This window comes from Arvicanthis niloticus, chromosome 1, assembly GCF_011762505.2.
Source record: "Arvicanthis niloticus isolate mArvNil1 chromosome 1, mArvNil1.pat.X, whole genome shotgun sequence".
Lineage (NCBI taxonomy): Eukaryota > Metazoa > Chordata > Mammalia > Rodentia > Muridae > Arvicanthis > Arvicanthis niloticus.
In genome coordinates this window covers 145,282,410-145,303,673 of record NC_047658.1, presented here as the reverse complement: position 1 = coordinate 145,303,673, position 21,264 = coordinate 145,282,410, and the positions used below count along the sequence as shown (strand labels likewise).

The 21,264-nt window shown below is 42.2% G+C and overlaps 1 protein-coding gene across 9 annotated transcripts in view; it reads right to left on the bottom strand.

The window, feature by feature from the left end:
* Plce1 (phospholipase C epsilon 1) overlaps nucleotides 1–21,264 on the bottom strand; it is a 300,715-nt gene that overhangs the window by 154,756 nt on the left and 124,695 nt on the right. For all 9 annotated transcript variants that reach the window (XM_076920180.1, XM_076920138.1, XM_076920149.1 and 6 more), the window contains one exon: nucleotides 8,337–8,625. In XM_076920180.1, the coding sequence (XP_076776295.1) occupies nucleotides 8,337–8,625 (289 nt within the window). The remainder of the gene's footprint in view (nucleotides 1–8,336; nucleotides 8,626–21,264) is intronic.

Here is a 21,264-nt window from a genome sequence, read left to right as displayed (position 1 = left end):
AATACAGGAACATAAGCTTGTTTACGTTTCCATGTAATTGCTTGTTGGTTAGTACATGGGAAACATTTTTTAAATAGCGTTTATTGTCAGAAGAAAAGCAAAGTTAAGAAGACTTAAATAAAAGAAAGAATTAAAGTAGTAGGTATGTATTTTTAGTTGGCAAATATTTTAGACTTTCCTGAATGCACATAGTTAAATATGTTCGGTTAGAATTCAGTTAAACAAAACAAAGCACTCTCAATTTAAGTGTATTACTAATTTCTTCATTATTTATTCAAGATTCAGTTTTGACTGAAGTTTAAACTTTATGATTCAGGCTATCTTGAGGTTTTTCTCCTTCTCAGTTATCTGCTACTGACCCACATTCCCATTATAAACAGATTATAAACATATTCCGTTTTGTTTTATAAGGATTCCCATGGACAAGAATTTTCCTACCCGATTTAAGTGAGTTCTAATCCTTTAAAACAATTTGAAAACTCAAAAAAGACTTACTTTCATGTAGTAAAAACCAAACAACTCATTTAATGTTTACTATAATGAGTAAGTTATTGTCACTGAAATATACAACACAAATTTTAACTTGAATGCTAAATTTTGTGCCAATGACAAATTCTTCATCTTCGGTCTTAGTGAAGGTTTCTGTTGTTGTGCTAAAACACCTTAACAAAGCATCTTGGGGGAGGAAATGGTTTACTTCACCTTATAACTCTCAGGCCCCCTTCTATCCCTTAGGGAATTCAGGGCAGGAGCTCAAGGCAGAACCTGGAGGCAGGAACTGATGCAGAAACTCTAGCAGAATGTTGCTTACTGGCTTTCTCCTCCTAACTGCTCAGCCTGCTTTCTTATACCACCGAGGACCATCCACCCATGGTTGGCACTGCTTGATGTGGGATAGACTCTCCCATATCAATCACCTATCACGAAAACGCACCCCAGGCATAATTATGCACAGGACAATCTGTTTAAGGGCACTTTCTCGATGGAGGCTCCTTCTTCCCAGATGACTCTAGCCTGTGTCAAGCTGACATAAGACCTAGCCAGCACAGCTCCCAATGCCAGCAATGAATGTGTAGTACATTTTCTACTGTTGTAGGAACAGATAGTCAGAGAATTAAGTAGAAACAAAAAGAAATTTTTAATGTAGGTCAGAGGTTGCCCCTGCCCCTTCTTAAGTAAGTCCTGTTCACATTTCTTTAGGCTCTCAAGTAGTTCTGGAATCCCCACACTTCAATCCACACAGTTTGTGGACTTTCCTCTGTGCCCCTATGTGCTTTCCATCTTTCAGATACAACCCTTAACTGTGCTAAAGGTGCATGCTTATTTCTCATCTGTTCATCTCCTCCACTGCCTTGAAAGTAAAGGCCACATCTTGTTTACTGTTGTCGGTTTGCCACAGAGGTGTTCAATAAATGATAAGAGAGCAGATGAGTGAATGGCTAAATGCATGAAAACTAAGACCAATCTAATTAAGTTACAAGTGGCTGCCAGAAGCCACTGGACAACTTCCTCTTAGGTGTCCTTTAAGTTGCTAGTGCGAGGACCCACAGCCAGGGAAACCCGGGAGCATTATTCTTCTCTGTGCATGCTCTGACCAAGCTCACAGGAGAGTTAGTGGACTTAGTAGAGGGGTGGCAGGTGAGGGACCCTAATAAAGAGTGGCAGCAGCATCCTCATCCCCATTGGTGACAGTTACTGTCTCAAGACTGATTGAAGATGTACCAGATACTGAGTTCCTTGTACACATTATCACACCCAGCCCTGAAAACAACTAGGGTTATTATCTGTCTGGTTTCCACTTTAGTGATGCAGAAACGGAAGTTTAGAAAAGTAGAGCTCTTTTAAGTAAGAGCACTGATGTAAGGACTCAAACCCCAGATAGTGAGGCTCAAGTTCAATGCTGTCTTGACAACAGCACAAGTCAGAGACTGATATTCCCAACAGGACCAAGAGAGCCCAAAGTACCACTCACTCATGCTTGCGTACCTTGCATTACCTCACTTCAACAAAGCCTCTGTCTCCTCTCTTCTGATTTCATTTGAATGTGAAGCCCAAAGGGTCTTCACATGAAAATGTTATCTCATCCAAGATGGTACACCAAGATCTAATCTTACAGTGACTCCATGCGAAGGCTCCTCCCCCCCCCCCCCCCCCCCCCGCCTGCCCTCAAAACTTGCTAAGTAGTGAGAGTGAAAACAGTTTTGTCAGTAGTTATAACTACTTGTAGCAATGGGCATGCTGGAAATGAGAGGCTTCACACGGGCCTCTTTTCAAAATTCCAAGTGTAATTAGTGTGTGTGCACGGAAATGGCGCATCAATGTAGAAGACACAGGAACGGCCTCTCTTGGCCGTAACCACTTGGGTGGGAGATCTGACCCATTTTCCGGATCACTTTAAGGTGCAGTGTCCAGCCTTGTTTATCTATTGAGCCCTTCACATCAAATACTATTCTTAAGTTCTCTCTTTAGTTTGCAGTTCAGAAGCAGTTCTTGATTCCTCCGGTGACATCCAGCCTCGGTGTTCCTTTTCTGATTACGTTTGACTCTCCTTTATTCTGGGTGCTTTTTCTTTGTTTTTGTTTGTTTTAACATTTAACTAGCGACCCTGAAAATTCATCTTTTAGAACTGTTTCCACTCTCACTACTTAGCAAGTTTTGAGGGCGGGCGGGGGGAGCCTTCGCATCGAGTCACTGTTAGATTAGATCTTGGTGTACCATCTGGGATGAGATAACATTTTCATTTTGAAACCCTTAGTGCTGCTTTGGCACTGTGGTTCTCACCAATCGCCTTTCTGGGTTCCCTGCTTAGAACTCAAAGGACTCTGTTATCGGACCTGCTGCCTTCTGTCCTTCTTCCCACTGTGTCAACACTGTCACTGAGATACAGGACGGAATGTTTTCTTTCCATAAAGTAATTTCTGGAGGCAAGATGAAGATGAGTAAGGGCCAACTGCAGCATGCTGCCTCGCTCAGGTTAGGGGCCCCATCTGTTGACACCCTCCCTCCTGGACCATAGCTGGCTGGCCAGATGCTGAGATTTCCCTGTGTGTGGATTCTGTTCTTTGAATGGCACCTAACTACCCGGGGCCCCACAGGAGAGGCATGTTGTCACGTGCCCATCAAATCTCCTGATACTATGACGTATGGCTCCATTTCCGTTCAGCAGCCCAGTGCTTTCTCACTTAGGGTGGTAAGGGCTACATCAGCTGGCCTGAGACCAAGCATTACGTTTTCTCTGGAATGGGAAACGCTAGTCTACAAGCTGCAGACTTCCTCATGTATCTGCATTCTTCCCATAGTTGACATGATTCTAGGCCACAGTGGGCAGCTAATTAATATTTCTTAATTAATTAACTGCTACAGAAATATACTCAGCATCACATTAAGGTATATTTTTATCCACCAAATAATTTCAAGGTAGCAAAACTAATAAGTCAGGACGTTTCTTTAAACAAACAGAAAATCCTGGAATTAGAGCTATGTGCATACCTTCTCAGCCTGGTAGGCATGCAAGGGCTAACTGTTTTGATTAGGAGGAAGTCAAGTGAGACGGCCGTTATAAACAAAGCTATTTATGAGCTGTGGTCTTACACTTCAAATGTGTGTGCTTTCCTACGATGATTTCTGGTTTTAATATTCAAAGCTATTAACTCTTAAAAAAGAACCTGATAAGACATAGTTACACAGTAAAAACTATATATGCAATTTGAAAATGTGTCAGACTTTTCTCTCAGAAGCAAAATACCCTCTATTTTCAAGTAAGAGTCAATTTGTAAGGCTTGCTTGTTTTTGATGTCACTGTTCTAGCCTAGCTATACCTTAAGTAGTTAATCACAGATGTACAGACACATGCAAAATTATTAAAAATGAGCAGTGGAACTTTTCCTTCCCAGTACATACTTTAAATGTCAGTAACTACACTCTGAACTGGTTAACTGTGATATTTAATCTTGTCACTTACAAACAATGTAAGATGGAAAAATTGTGTTTGTGGCACTGTGCATTCTATCAGTGGATGCCGTGTGCACATGTGAGAACATTCAATTATGTTATTTGTGAAATTCTCACCACCACATCTTTATTTTATTTTTCTCACTCAGCACTGCATATTTCTGTGGATTACTTTACTCTTTTCTCTTCATTTTAATTTTGTCTTAGGGGGATATTTTTGTCTTTGTTCTGCTTTGCTTTGGGAGAGACAGGTCTTTTATTACTGCCCAGGCCAGCTTCCAACTTGCCATCCTCCTGCCTGGGCCTCTCAAGGGCTGGGGTTACAAGTTTGTATCCACAGATGCCATCGCTCTCGGATACTTTGTGAGTCTATTAAAGCTAAAGATTCTTTTGACTGCCATTTCCACCGTGTTAACCCGGGGGGGGGGGAGGGGAAGATTCTAATGAGGCTGGTGGAAGAGGGGGGTGACAAATGGACAGGAAGTGAGAGACATTAACTGGGTCAAACTAGTAGAAGTCACTCTACTAGAGCATAGGCTATGCCCTTGTCCATCTGGAAACATCTCACCCTTGCAATTAAGGCCATATCCTGGCTGCTCAATGCTTTATATCAGAACACATCTCTTGAAGGCATGGAAAGATGGCCCAACAATTAGGAGCAATTACTCTGAAACTTAGTTTGCTTCCTGTTACAGTGATAAACACCATGTTCACAAGCACCCTGCAGAGGAAACGGTTTATTTTACTTAGCACTTCCATATCACACTCTATCACTGAGGGAAACCAAGGAAGAAACCTAGAGTCAGGAGCTAAAGCAGAGACTGTGGAGTAATGTTGTTTACTGGCTTGCTCTCTGTGGCTTACTCAACCTGCTTCTTCTACAATCCAGGACCATATTCCCAGGGGTGGTACCACCCACAGTGGACTGAGCCCTCCCATATCAAACAACAATCAAGAAGATGCCCTTAATTGATTAGTCTTCCCATGTGACTCTTAAGCATGTACCAAGTTGACATTAAAGCCAACTATCACACTGCAAAATCATGAGGAGTGGAGTTCAGATCCCAGCACCCATGCAGCAATCTCGGCATCAAGAACGTGTCTATCACCCAGGCTCTGAAGAAGTATGGAGACTTGGGCATGATGGTGACGGTAAGCTTCTAGATAGCCTTTCCCCCTATTTTTTCCTTCAGGTTGCTGCAATCCCCATTTGTAACCAAAACCACTTCTAGAAAGCGGTTCCATGGATCTTCGTAAGCTCAAGTTAGACCTGGGAAGAAAGACTGGCACAGCATGGGCCTTCCCCTCACCCACTTCAGTTTCTCTCTTTAATTGTGGTAAAATATCCAAAACATTAGAGATTCTTCCCCAACATTTTTGAATGGTGTTCACAGGCATTAAGTATAGCCACACAGCCGCCTCACTACCCATCATCAGAACTGTCCTCTTAGAAAACCAAAACTGCCCACTACCCCCACATCCGCTGTTGCCTCGGCTTCTCTAATTGCCATTCCACTTTCTGCCTCCACCACCAAGACCATGTGCCTCGTCCAAGTGGAATTTTCTGTCTCCTTCTTTGTTTCCACCTCCCACTGCCCCCAGTTCATTTTCACAGACTTCAAACATGAATTCTCCCTTGGAGAGGTCATCCTTTGACCCTCTTCCTTCCCTTGTCTCTCCAGGGAAAAGATCTTGTGCTTTGCCGTCTCTCCCACTATGTTCCATTCTTTAAAAGTAGCTGGGGGATTTTCCAGTTCTTCTATCCAGGTATGAGCATCGAAGTGCTGGCAACCATGACCAAGAGCAAGAGCTGCCACCATGTAAAAATCTCAGAACTGGCTGAAAGTACATCCCAAAGTTCAGTAAGTCTTAACTCTTCATTCATTTTTAGTGAAAATAATTTCTTCTTGACAGGAAATGCCACTTATCCGGCTTCTGATGTTTCCCACCCAACACCCTGCTGGACCAACTTTCAGCGTCCTGAGTTAGAGTGTGTAGATTTCTGTTGTGTAAAGATCGAAGGGATTCTAGGACCCAAACTATACTTAGTGATCCTTCTCCGAGAGAGTGTCCAAAGGTTCGCATAGCTCCTGAGAAATGAACTTAGAGAATACAATCTGCTTGAAATCTGGAGACTGAATATGTGTTATGCATTCTTTACCGGTTTCTTCTGCTTTCTTGGTTTTCTTTAGACAGGGTCTTGTATGGAGCTGAGGCTGGTCTCAAACTAAATATTTTTGTGCCTCAGCCTTCTAAGTGCCGTATCCCTTGATCTTTATGATCAGTCTTTCATTAGCCATTTAAACCTGAAAGCTACTGACCAAATCCACGCCACAGACCACATACCGAACAATAAAAGAAGCAGCCAACTGAAGCACAGCACTCAGACACCTCTCCTCCAGGTTCACTGAATCACGGGTGGTTCCAAACCTACTACCCAAGATGAGGATCCTGCAGATTCTGACAATACCCTGTACTTTTGAAGTTCTGTGTGTTTGTGTTCTCTTCTTTAAATATTATTTTTTAAACCAAACTAAATATATTTTTTGAGATAGGGTCTCACAATCTAGCCATGACTGGCATGGAACTCTCTTTGTAAACCACACTAGCCTTACTTTGGAAATTTAAATTAGCGAAAAATGCATGCATTTGCTGTTGTACAATATAAAGTTTTACTTCCACAGAACTATGGCACAGTTTGCATTCTTGCCATAGTTGGGACCCTAGATATTCTGGAAGAAGAAAGAAAGGAGCTTGTATTGACTTTTCTTTTATTTCAGGCTGAGTCATCTGTCTGACAAAACTCCACCCTCTTTGAACACTTAGAGTCCTTTACAGTCCTTGTATAATACTCGCCACTATTACGTATTAGTCTTTAACTATTTCATGCATACAAATCTTGCTTCCTTGTAAATACACAGCAAGCAAGCTGACTGATAGCACCTTCAGTCTACAGGGTGCACGGTGTATGGTAAGTTTGAGATGGTGAATTCACGTGAGGTCCTGTGGTGCTGTCAAACACATTGAAACCATGTCAATTCCATGTGCTAATCTCAGCTTAATGTCTTGGGAAGAGCACCATGGAAAATGTTGACTTGCTAGTGTCCGAGGGCACATTAGAGCTGAGAAACCTTAAATCCTATGCTGGTGGTGGTGGGGATTCCTTACTGTGTGGACAATGTATGTTCCATGAGGGTGGATGTATCACTAGCACCAATTTTCTCCATATTACTGTTTCAAATTCCTATTCCCACATAGTGTGTTTTCCTTCTACTCCTCATTTGAAGTCAGTCCCCACAAGTTAAGGTAATAGCAGAAAACCATCCAACATAGCACTCAGAATGGTATTCCAGGAGGAAGTGCTATTAGGGTTGCCAAGGGTAAACGTGAGGGTAGAACATGGCAGGCTGAGGATCAAAGAGCAAGGTTACTAGCTGGCAGCTCGCACTGAAGGCCCATGGTAGAGGGGCAATGTCACTCTCTAACAGAGCAGCCGGATGTCAGATGGAGCTCCTGGGCAGCTCCCAGGCAGTGGAACACAACCTTGCATGGTCCCTGTCTGGTTAGGAGCTTCCTGCCAGGGAAGGCTGCCAAGCAGTTTGTGACAGCTGTGTAGTGAGCAAGTCTCCGAGGTTCTCTAGTGCACTGCCATTTCTGACCTGCCTGCCTGTATATCTCATGAAGTCACAGGAAGTTTGGATACTCAGGACTCTGTTTCCCACTGGCTTCCATTTCTCTGAGCTACCCCTGCCTTTCTGGGCCTTTACAGTGGGACACATTGAAGAATCATTCTTTTCTTGCCAGCAGAAACCTATTGGTTCTCTGTGTGAAGAATATTTAAGTTTTACTCTGCTCCCAAGCTACCTACTTGCTAGCATCTTGTCAGACTAGTTGACATCTCTTATGGATTACTGCTAGGAGAAATTACCGTGTGTGTGTGTGTGTGTGTGTGTGTGTGTGTGTGTTTACGTTTTAAAGATCAGTGAGATGGCTTGTTTGAAAAGGTTCTTGCTATGAAGCCTGAAGACCTGAGTCCAATCACTGGAACCCATATGATAGAAGGATAGAACAAATGTCTTACAGGTTGTTCTCTGCCCTCCAGACATGCAACTGTCACACATGCACTCATCTTCACATGCAAAATAAAAATAAAATATAAAAAATAAATCAAAGGTAGAATTTTAGCCGTCTGGTATTTTTGAAAAAGTGAACTTTAAAATATTAATACTTATTTGTTTACGTCTTAAGGGATTTAATTTTTCTGTTTACTTAAAATAGCTACTTTTGCTTCATCTTCTTAGAGTTTATGACAATTTTCCATTAAATTCCTAGACTATTCTCTAAAAGCAAATATGAAAAATTAAAAATGGAATTCCAGACATTACCTTTCAACATTATTCGTCCAGTGGATCCTCCGAAGGAGCTGAGAAGGCTGCTTCTTGCTCCTAAAGCTGTGGTTGCCTCTAGGAGAGAACCGGTGATGTACTGAGCTATGGGCGTCCGTTGGAGGGTGGCACGATACTCACATTCGGTGTCTCGTACACATCGCTTTAAGCAGGGACCACCTCTAATCCTTCCATGGGCTGCCTCAGAGGTTGGGAGCTGTGTGGAGCAATGGAGAAGAGATCCAACCGTATCTTCTGTTTCTTCCTCTCGTCTCACGGCACTGTAGATCTGTGAATAGCACAAAGCACAGGAAGTATTAATCTAGTTTCTTAGAAAAGCAAATTAACTTGTTGACAAAATGCCAAGATGACTTATTAAGAAAGAAGGCTCAGTCGGTCTAAGCACAAACACCTTTGAGCTCTGCACTCATGCATTAACCTGAACATTCTACAGACACCATTTATTTGGAGAAGCTCTGTGTAGTTATGAAATAGGCCATTCAAACAACTCTGCTATCAAACAGAGCACTTAGAGTTGCACCAACCAAAAATACATTCAGCTCAAATTTCTCCTCCTCCACAGAAGAGCAATGCTCTCCTGTAAAGCCACAAGAACAAACCTTTCCCTCATCCTTCTGGGCTCTCCTGCATGATTGACTGGGTCTGCCTATTTCCATCCGTGCCTCAATCTGATCTCCATAGGGAATTCTTGTTCCATGAACAAAGTAAGGCAAAGATGAAAGAGTCACAGGGGAGGACTCCCTTATGGATATACACTTCCTGTCTATCAGGTAGCATTGGAGCCTCTCACAATTTTATTCTCTTCCTCCTCCCTCTTCTCCCACATTTAAAGAGTTAGACTCTGCCCAGTATGCCTGTTCTGTCATTTTCTTGAGTCTTTTTCCCTTGATCACTTGCATTCACCAAGTATGATCTGATTAGAATAGATTCCCAGCCATGTCTTCTGCCTATTCTAATATAGTCTTTCAACATGCATGAACACAGACAAGGCTCAGTACGGGTAAACGCAAAGGGTACAACATCATGCTTTCACTGTAGTGTTTCCACATTGCTTTGAAGAAGAGGCCTGGCTATGATGGAGTTCAACAATACTGCAGGGAGGGTCTTGGTTTGTCTGAGATGTCCTGGAGTCTTTTAGAGTCTTTGAGATAGTATGTGAACAACATGGGAAAAGAAATGTCACACCGAGGGACATCTGTAGCTTTGTAAAGAAGAAAGGAAGGGATGCTACTTGACAGTGAATTCATAGTGATGCCTTGAACAGCTTGCTTTGCTTTACTCACAGTTACTGTATCAGATCTGGGGAAATCAAACAGCTTCTCATCTTACAGAAATCACAGGCCTGCAATGCACTTGTGGCAATGGATGTCCCTTCATGGTGTTGTACACTCCAAATTTTACCTTTAACTATGGCCCTTTAAAAAACCCATGTATTAGGTCCTTATGAAACCCTGCAATAAAACCAAACCCCTACAGCATTCAAACTAGATGAACATAGTTTTCTACATTTCTTTCTTATGTGTGCTGATACACCCCTGTCACTTGGAGTTAGAATGAGAATTCTTAGCTTTACTCTCTGTATTAGCATTCTGGAGACCAGTGTGTCCGAGTGAATTGTGTGTTGGGATTACATCCAGATTCTGAGGTCATGTATGGGGGATAGATACTTGGTTCTGTTTGACTGGCCAGAGAACTGGTCCTGAACACAACACGAATAAGTGACTTGAACATTTTGAGCCAGGATTCTCTTCTGTAAAGTGGGGTTGAAAATACCCAGTTCTTAGGGACATTGTAGGATTCACCAAGGAAACTGCTATGGCATACCTGACTTTGTGTTAAGAAATAGCACCCAATAGAGTTGGGTAACTCTCTAGGAGAGAATGCACTCCTCCTCAAGGAATGATGGGAGGTTGTTAACAGAGAGCAAGTCTATGTTATTCAGCATGATTTAGTTATTGCTGTGTTTTATGTGTGGCTACACAATGTCATCCTAACCCTATCTGGGGAAATGCAGAGCTCAGGAAATGACTTTCTTCTCAATGTCTGTCTTTTCCTAGACATTGATGGATATCCTTAAAGAAGGAGGGCAATCTCCATTGTCACACTGTCCTGCATGCGAAACCATACAGACAATCCACACCACAGGAAGCCTCCCAGAAGCTCCCCAGGAGTAGATAGACCAGATGTTCAAGGACAGGAATCCCTTGTGAGAACTAAGAAAGGATCCATAGGAAAAGCAGGCCTTGCCTGAGACTCGGAAAGCAGTTATGAATTTAACTGCAATGAGTAGGGGAGGTAATGAGGGAGAAGAGCCAAAAGATGAGGCTGGAAAATGAAGACTCTGTCCTTTCAATAGGGAATGAAGCAGAGTGTGCAGAGCAGAGATGGGGGGGGGGTGTTAACTGTGCAACAAGGACCACCAGACAGCCTGATAACAGAGAGCCTTAACTGTTATACCAAAGAGTTCCTTCCAACTCGTTAGAGGTTGCAACCCTTGACACTTGGTATTTGTTTGTTCTCAAAAGAGAAATGAGGATAAAACAGTTTTGTTTAAAAAGATGAACAGACAGTTCCCAGTTACAAATAGGTTGCCTACTTCCTTCTCATGCCAAGCTGCACCACAGGCTTACAGTGCTCACAATCATTGCTTTATGAACTATATCTATTATAATACTTTCATAGATACCTAATAGCCCACTCATTCAGTCTTTTCCAGCTTTTCCTGTAGGGGTGATATTTAGAAAACAGTGCCCAGTCAGGCTTGTTCCCGGGCAGACGCCATGTTCCTGCTGCTCTTCAGGTCTGACAGGGGCTCCAGATAGCTAGATGCTCAGGCACCCACAAGATGCCAGCATGGAGGATGGCTCTGCCAATCCACCACCCTGCATCCACAAACCTTAGCTGAACCCCAGACAATATCTACCATCCTCGCAGTACCCAGTAGAAATGGGACTCTTAAAGCTTAATGATTATCTAAAGAATTTATATATTTAGAAATGCTCAATTAACAAGATGCCCACACAATTAGAGTTGTTACCAAATATCTAACTTTTTGATAGAAGTTGCTACCCAGGAGAGCTTTCAACCCATCCGTGGTTCTCCATGGCTGCTCCCTCTCCCCTTCCCCTTTTTCTCCCCTCCCCTTCCTCTGTTTCTCCCAGCTCCACCTCCTCTTCTACTGCCTGATCACTGAGCTCCACTGCGAATACAATGTAGCAGAATAAATATCCTGCTACATTTTCCAATGTGCTTTTCTCAAACCCTTAGAATACTGAGAGAATGACATGACATGTAGACTTCTTGATCACAGAAACTTGAACATAGTAAATAGACCCCCTTCTGGAGATTTAATCTGCCCAACAGAATATTAACGACAACCACAGATGTTGTAAGTATATTTGTTTTGTTTTTATTAACTGCGCCTTTAAGTGTTTCTCGTGCTATTTGACCAATAATTGTTTTCTAAAGAACACTTAGTCTACAGGTGAAGCTTGACACAATACTGTTTGTTCAAATCTAATAGACTTTCCTGTTTCCAGTTCCTCACTCCTGGTAGAATCTCTGACATATTCTCCTCACTCCCACAACTCCTTTTCTAATTATCCCACACTTCTGTCTCCAACTGCTCTGGTTTTCCTTTTACCATGCCTTCAGGAAAGTTACAATGCAACAGGAAAGTACCAATAAGTACCTAATATAGAAAAGTCACAAAATGACAGCCTTGAGCTAGATTCAGATTGGCTTCATCAAACAGTGTTTCAATATCAGTGAAGTGTATATGTACACAAGAAGCTACAGCATTCTCTCAAGCCTGGATAGTCTCATAGCACTGAGCATCCCACAAAGTATTACATGGCAGGACTTCTCTACTGTCATATGGAGCAAAATGTTTTACTGGTCAGTCTACCACTCTTTAGTTATCATATTTTTCCAATATGTGGTTATTGATCGTATATATGAAGTGGCCCCTTCCCTCAGTGATTTATAGAGAGGGTGTGAATTTATATAATAAGTATGCATGGAGCCTCTCCAGTGTGTTTGATCTGTGTTCTTCCCGTGTTAATTGCTGACTGTATATGGAGGAAGCCAGTTCATACTCCCAAAGGGTTTTACCCCATGCTATGCAAGCTGCCAAAGGAGGGAAGCAATCAATAGTCTTATCTTGCTGTTGATGTCCATGACAGCATGATACAATGACCAGCATGGCCAAGTATCCCTAAGAGTACTGTAATGACACTCATATCTTAGCAGTAACTGACAGTTATCTAATTAGACTTCAGGCTTACTCAACAGGAGGGAAATCATGCCTGGCACTAGAAACCTAGCCAACCTCATGGGGCTAGAGAAGTCATGGATCTAAGAGGAGAACATATTGTTGGCACTCTACTAAACCAGCACATCCTAAATGTATCTGAAATACTTATCACTGGACCCACAGGTAAGTGTAGCTCTCATCCCTCATCAAAAACACTTCTCTTTGCAACATGCAGAGAACATCATTGAAAAACACAACTGGTCAAAAGGTAGACAAGAATTAATCATGGGTTGCTTAACTTAAATGGATACATCTATAACACAAGTCCCACACCAAAGGCTCAGGGTACATCTTAGAAAAAGGAATGAAAAGACAAAAAAAAAAAAAAAAAAAAAAAAAAAAAAAAAAAAAAAAAAAAAAAAAAAAAAGCTGGAGAACCAGGAATTTTTGGTTCTGTGACATTGTGTTTCCTAGAAATCATAAGGAAGCTTCACTCATGATATCTCAATAATATGTTCACCTAAAAAAAGACCTAAACAAGGGTGACAGCAATAGACACGTGTACAAGTGAAAATCTTTACCAAGACAATGAAATCACAGGCATCAAAGAATGCTGAGAGCAGAAGAATCAGTCTTCCTCTGGGCTAAAACCTGTAATTGGTTATCCAGTACTAAGTAGTCACTCCTCTGATCAAATGCATACAAATGACACAACGTGAAATCAGCAGGTTGTGGTTATATATTTATGTTTGTGTACACACACACACACTCTCTCTCTCTCTTTCTTGCACACACACACACATACACACCACAAACACAAAGAATAAGAGTCCATAAATTTGAGAAGGAGCAAGGAGGTACATGGAAGAGGTTGGAGGAGAGAAATGATGTAATTATATTTTAGTTAAAAAATAAGATAGAATAAAAAGGCCGTTCCTCACCTTAAATAGAAAGTGAAGAACTCTAAGAATAAATCTAACCCGCCATCTCTCTATCACCCTCACCACCAAAGCCCAGAATGAGGATCTGAGTTAACGAGCCTCAGTCATACCAATATTCAAAATGTTTATTAGAAAAATGCCGAGATACGGACAGAGTGGTAGTATGTATGGTAATAATCATGGATCTTGCCAAACCAAGTCATCATATCTTTCCAGATCACCCCATCATAAAAAGGAAGGGGTTGTGGAGCAGAACTCATTACTTACTAAGGCTCTGGGGCATTGCTTTGACTCCTACTCTCTACCCTGCTTCCCAGCTGTGTGATTTTCCTTGGATCCACCACTGCTGTGCGTTCTGAAGCTCAGTTATTTTCTCTGCAATATACGGACATGGGCATATCTGCCTCATAAAGTTCAGATGAGAATTACGGTCTTTGATAAAGATGAGATATTAAAAGCATCTAGCACTCAGCCAATGGTGACAGGACAGTGGTGACTGTGCTGACTGTGGTAGCTATAAAACTTGCTGTGCATTCTCTCCTTACTAATCTTGGCTAGCCTTGCCATTTGTATCCCCAGTGTGAATTTACTCAAGCAGAACCTTACAAAAATATTTCTGTAATGGGGTTTGCTCTCTCTTGTTGCTTCAGGGTTTGCAACAACTACTATGTGGAGAAGCCTCCATTAGCCAGCTAGCAAAGGAGACCCTAGCTCACTTGCTCCTACCATCCCAGCTGATGTCCTGCCTAGATCCAGCCTCTCAGCGAAACCATTCTTGTTCCCAGGTCCTTCATTTCAAACTCCATTGCTGCCACAGATTCACAAGACATCCATGTAGAGACTAGTAGATCTAGACTAGGAAAACAGCCAGATAATTCACACAATCATGGAGCAAGTACATGACTGCTGTGAACAGTCACTACAACAGGCACCAGGTGAGGTGTTGGCCACATCTGTGTTGACCCCACATGGTAACTTAAATTTGATTAACTTTATTGTACAAATGAGAAACATAGCTAACCTTGTACAGCTAATCAATGGCTAAGGCAAGCATAAGAGTCACGTGAATCCTACTCTTTTACCTACCTTTAATCTATTGCCCCACGCACAGTCACACAGCTCAGTTGAGGGATTCAAGATCCCAATGTTATCTGGCAAGAGGTCTTGGCGATATTAGCACTGATGTTGTTATTCATGGTTTTCCTTCTTATGCTAAATTACTTTTTAAAATAGTCAAGTTGTGACTAATGGATGACCAAGAGTGTTTCCTTTATATGGAGATTTATAGTTTTGAAATCACAAAGTGAAAAAGCATATAAACTTTATCCCGCTTGATTAATGTGGTAAGAGAATGTGCTGAAAAGAAGACAGACTACTGCCCTACATGGGTCAATATTATTTTTGAGATAAAATAAACATGTCACAATATAGCCACTGAGCTTGCTAAATAGCCATGTGTTCCTTCTCTCCTTCAATTGTTTAATCATCTATTTATATTGACTGAGCACGTATACCATGCCTAGCCAAACTACTGGCAATCCATAAAGAAGTGCCGTGTTAATAGGGAAGCTGACAGTAAGCAAGAAAACCAAATAACTTCCTTAAAACTCGGAAGCCGACAAGCATAATGGTCTGAGTTCAAATTCAAAGAACCCACACAGAGACAGATGCATGCCTGTAATCTCAGTGTCCCTATGGTAAGATTGGAGGCAAAGACAGGAAAATCTTTGAAGCCCACAGGACAGTTCGCTTGGTGTACACAGCAGTAAACAACAAAAGACCCTCATCTGTATTAAACAAAGTGCAGAAGAAAAACTAACATCCAAGGTTGTCCTCTGACCTCCGCACATGTACACTATTGCATGTATGAGCTTGCACTCACAAATACAAACATGCACACATATAAACACACACACACACACACACACACACACACACACACACACAACTCATTATGTAGACCAGACTGACCTCAAACTCACAAAGTCTGTCATCTGTCTCCTAACTACTACGATTAAAGGTGTGCACCACCATGCTCAACACCTCAACTATATATTTTTTAAAAAAATTGTAGACGGGATTGGGGCTAGAGCTCATGATAGAACAACTGCCTAGCATGAAAAGGCCCTGTACTCTAACTCAAGTCCTGAAAACAAAAGCATAGTGTTCTATATACTCAAGACATGTTTTGGATGTCTTGTAGGTCTTGCTTACATTTCTGTAAGTAAAAACAAAACAAAATAGGAAACTAACCCAAGAGTCTGCATTTAGCCATTGTTAAGTTTTTAGAGATTTAAGGTTTATATAACAAGATCACTGCTGTATGAAGTGCCTTTCAGCCACCTAATGATTCTCTCCACAGAATTACACTCATCCCATTGTGACAAGTGCTGCCTGCTAGGGATGGCTGGAACAAAATGACCTTAACATTTTAAAGTCACTTGCTGAGTGACTTTATCAGTGTGATTCTTGCAAAGGGGATGCCATGAAGAAACCAGTACCAGGGCATGGAGTCCAGATCCAGAACAGAAGAAAATAAGTAGAATGAAGGTAAAGACCGCACTGTGATGCCGATGGAAACACAAACAGGGACTGGAGAGCCTAAGAGGCACAAGGCAGCCACACACTTTAACAGACCTTACTCAGGAAGAAAGCATGTTCCTCTAAACAGAGAGGAGGGACTTTGTCTTCACTTTAGGAAATGGCCAGAAGGAGTCAACTTTGTACAGTTTTGTTTCCAAAGCTCTCTCTCTGGAACCCGAGTTATAGAAAGTAATGTTTTCAGTCCTGCCAACACACCTTCAGAAATCTTCCAACAGGAAGAACATCTATACTTAGGGGTCCACTGACTGCACAATGTTCGCTGTTACCTCATCATTTCGGTCGGGTACAAAATGAGCCAAGCACTGAAACATAGTTCTATGTAGGCCCCAGAACAGCTAATTAAAGAGGTCTTGCCATGACCACCATTTAGAAATAAGGTGCACATGGTTAAGATTTGGTGTCAGGATCCTATAACTTTAACACAGTGCTACTAATTACCAAGCTGAATTCCTGGGCAGTTCACTATGGACAGAAAAGCAAGAGCTGTCAAGAGAGAAATGGCCCCCTGAGAGCCCCCTCTCTTTACTCCTACTAAAAGTTCAGCTCATGGGGATTTGTGTTTCTTTGCTGTATGTCCAGAGCAGTGGTTGGTGTTATAGTATCTCAATAAACACCTCCTGATTCATGAATGAGTCTCTCTAATACATCTTCAACACAAATGTCCTGAGAAACTTTCAACTTTTGGGGTCATAGATCCACTAGATTCATCTGAACCACAGATGACATGGTACCATCAACTCTATTTGATGAACATTAGATGTAAAAATCATATTTAATTATTCCAGATCCTCACAAAGTATTTAGAACAGCTATTGCCAAATCAGGCTGTCATTGTTACTATCAAATTGTGGCCAGTCCTGAAAAATTCATTCATAGTTTTAAGTATCATATGTTGATTGATTGGCTTAGAGTCAAGAATACCAATCGTATCCATTTTTAATTATAAATATTCATAAAATGATCATTTGGAAGGATCAAAGAGCCTCAGTAATCCCAGCATATGGATTTATGTATCACCTTTCCTAAATCAAATTAATTCAATAAACATTGTTAGACTTATAAACTTTATAATGAATGACTGAGATCAGTTATTCAAAAAAAGACCATTGTAGAGACCAATCACTCTCCATCTCTTCCACTCTCAAGACAAGGTCTCACTAAGCAGACCCGGCTGACTTGAAACCTGCTATGTGGACCAGAACCACAGAGGTTCACCTGCCTCTGCGTCCACATTGTTGAGATGAAAAGCTTGTGCCATCATACCTGGCCTAATGTGCTTTCTGTTGACCCAAGAAGGGCAGCCCAGACGGTCACCAAAGTCCTTTAAGAGTTTCTGTTCTCAGCCATATACTCACCTTCCTAAGGAGGGCATTAATTGGTCTTAATACTGATTTAAGTTTTTAAAGAGTGATTGATTTTTTTACACATATAGGTGTTCGTTCGCCTGTGTGCCACATGCGTGCAAGAACCTGCAGATGCCCATGGAGGGCATTGGAGTCTCTAGAACTGGGGTTACAGATGATAGTGATCCACTGTAAGAGTGCTAGGAATCAAACCCAGGTCCCTGGAAGAGCAGCCAGCACTCTTAACCTTTGAGCCATCTCTCAGACCAAGTTTGCTTATTTTGATGACCGTTCTTCTCTAATGCACAGTGATTCTTGTGCTCCCTTCCTTCCTATCAGTGCAGGTCAATGTCAATGATCACTTCAGCAGTGACAGTGCATCCACTTCTAACAGCACCCTCGTCCTCCCCTATAGTAATGCTTTTTAGAGTATCCTGGGCTAGGAAAACAAATAATCAAGTTATTTGAGCTCTATTAATAATAAGTTAATAGGTAAATAATAAAGTGGGGAACCTCCCTTCCAGAATATAATAAAAGGTGTATATAGTGCACTGGTTTGGAATCCCCTTTTATTGTCTACCCTTAATGGCTGGAATCTAAAGGCAGTGTTCTAGAAGGTTCTAGAAAACTCCCAAAGGTTGAAGGCAATTTCTCATGGATTTTTCATATGTCAACCAAAGACAATGATTTAAAAGAACTACCAAATTGCCTAGAGATAAAAGAAAAACAGGAGGGGTGGCGACTGCAGTGGCTTCAGACCTAACAAAAAGGATGGGGAGCCACATTTTGGCAGCAGTCTGTGCTTCCTCTGTTCCTGATTCCACATTCCATTCCAGAGTCTGTGTGGAGAATTCCATTCTCCTGAGAGTATTGAGACCAAGCACAAGACACTGACCAAACACAATTCCAAAGAGCCAAAAATAAAAGCTTTGCAAGCACCATGCCAGTTAACTGGAGTTGTAGCACCGACTCCTACAGGAAGCGAGCCGAAGCTTCATTAGTGTGGGAAGCATCTCAGGACTGTAAGAGGATGTCCCACTGGTGATGACCTGGGAATTTCACAGCTACAAACACCCTTCCCCACAACTCCAGTCCACACAGCTTCCTTTGTCTGGTCATCAGCAGGACAAGCATTTTTTTTCCGGTGCTCCAACCACACTCAAAGCAAAACCTTATAGTGGTGCTTCCTGTGAACCATAGAAGTCACTGGTTGTTCCTTTACTGTGCTGTTGGCACCAGTTTTATTGAGCCCCTTGCCCCCAGCACAGGAGCACACTGGAAACAATAGAAACAGGGTACAATGGAGAAACAACAGTAGCCTTATGTAGCATTGGATCTCAAACTAAGGGCAGCAGTCCATCAGTGGCAGTTCTTGCCTGCGAGCTTGTTAGAACTGCAATCCCAGATGTGCTGAATTAAAAACCTGAGATCCCTTCCACAGGAGGAAGCACATGCCTGGTAGTGTAAATCTGGTCCAGAACCCACAATGGAGGACCTCGTAGCCCTCACAGGTGAATCCACTTCTACTATTTTTGTTAAATAGACATAGTATCAAACTGCCCTCTAAATTCATATCTCAGGAGCCATGGATGAGTAGAATAGATGGCAGTTAATGTGGAAACTCACAGAAAAAGGGCAGGAAATAAGTGTCTACAGAGCACTCAGCCACAAATGGGACATCTGTATAACCTCATCCCTGCAGTGTTCAGGGACCATATCTCAGAAGTCACAAGGTTTAGACAGCACACAAGGGAAACAGTGTCTTCTGGACCTGCACTCGTGAACTCACATCCGTGGTGGTATACAAGACCTGCACATGATCAAGTCAGTCAACATTCCAAAAGGGGTGTTGCAGACTCCCGAGTCCCCTCTCCTGGCTGAGAAGTTGATAGTTGATAGCTGGGAGAGTTAGTTTTCCCTAAGGTTGTGGCTACAAATGGGATGACCACATTCCAGTGAATGGCCCCTCACACCCATATATATGTGTGCACTTCAAACCAAGAGAAAGAAAAAGAAAATAAAAAAGGAACAAAAGTTGGGAGAGGTGAGAAGATGGCATGTGGATCTGAAAGGGGTTAGAGGAGTGTGTGTGTGTGTGTGTGTGTGTGTGTGTCTGTGTGTGTGTGTATGTCTGTGAATATGATCGAAATACATTGAATGCATAGATGAAGTTATCAACCAATTAATTAATTAACATATTGTATTTTTTTAAAAAAAAACTCTGGGGCCAGAATACAGAAATTTGTGTTTAACCATTTCTCCACAGAGTTCTGACTCCTACCAACATTTCAGGTCTATGACCATGGACTTGAAGGAGGCTCATACTATCTTTCATCTCTGATTGTGCTCCCCAGATGATCCTCTCCAGAGGATGCTGCTGAAATCCTATTCTTGCTCATGCTTCAAAGCTTCTGAGTTTAAATCCAGCATGGGGCAAAACTAACAAGTGTCAGCTTGAGGGTGGGGCGTCTCTTGCGGAACAATGTTACTCATGCCTGTGAATGTAATGGGCCGTTATAAAGGAAACTTCCAGCTTAATATCTGCTGAGATGAATCACGCCTGAGATAGTTATTCTAATGGGAATTACCACAGGGATGAATCATGTCATAATGAGAAAACCTAGCTGCCAAGGAAGCCTCTGGACAAGAAAAAATTAAATTAGGACAAATGGATTATGTTGTTAGGTTTGTGATGTCAGGCAGCGAATTAAGGCCTTACAGAGGGACTTAAAGGCTTGACCCACCAGGCTCCTTGTAGCTCTGAGGAGCAATGGGTCATCTAGTGAAACACATGAGGACAAAGCCCATGCTAGATAAAAACAAAGTCCCACAAACGCTGTAACCCTGTTCCCTGGCTTGGAGTCTAGAGCTTCATTCTGCTCAGCTGTACACATGGGATGATCTGAGGGACAGAAAGTTCTGGACATTCCACTGCTCAGGGATGCTGCAGGTTCTGAACAGAAAAAAGGGATCAAAGCCAATCCTAGGACCAGGCCATGCACTTTCTGCGTGTTACTCCTTTCATGGACAGAGTCCTTGCTGCCCTTGACCCATTTCACATCCTCCTCTATCTGGCCAGCTGGAAGGAGCCTTCACTGCCTCTGACTTCACAGTCCTGAGGACCCCTCTGCTGGCGTCATTGCTTTTGGACCAACACCCCATTTCTCTCCTCAACTTTTTTTTATTGTGACACTTGCTTTATTTTTTTTCTTTCTTTCACAATTAACATAATTTTACATGTATGTGGGATGCAATGGATTGTAACCCCAGAAGGTGTACACACCATGTAAGGATCAAATCAGGGTAACCAGCATGGCTGTCTCCTTATCACAGGGCATAGAGCACAGCTGTCTCCTTATCACTGGTGTTTAGGGTCTTGAAACTCCTCTTTCCTAGTCCATCTCAAAACACATAACAAGTTACTGCAAACAGTCTTCTGACTCGGCCTCAGCACACAGAGTTTGTTCCTCCTTCCAAGCTGTGTTTTGGAACCTGTTACCCAACTCCGATGAATTTCTTCTTTAGGCTTCCCTTCCTCACTCTCTTTTCCTTTCAGGACATGAGGGTGAACATATGACATTTCTCTGTCCCCTCCTAGCTTATTTCCTCCTAGTCGACCCACCTTGCTGCAAATGGCAGGCTTTTATTCTTGATGATGGCTGGATGATGCCTACCACACTTCTTTATCCACTCAGCCACCGGGGGCTGCTTCCTTGGGCTCGCCATCTTATGTTTTGTAGGCAATGCCTTGGTAAACACTCTTC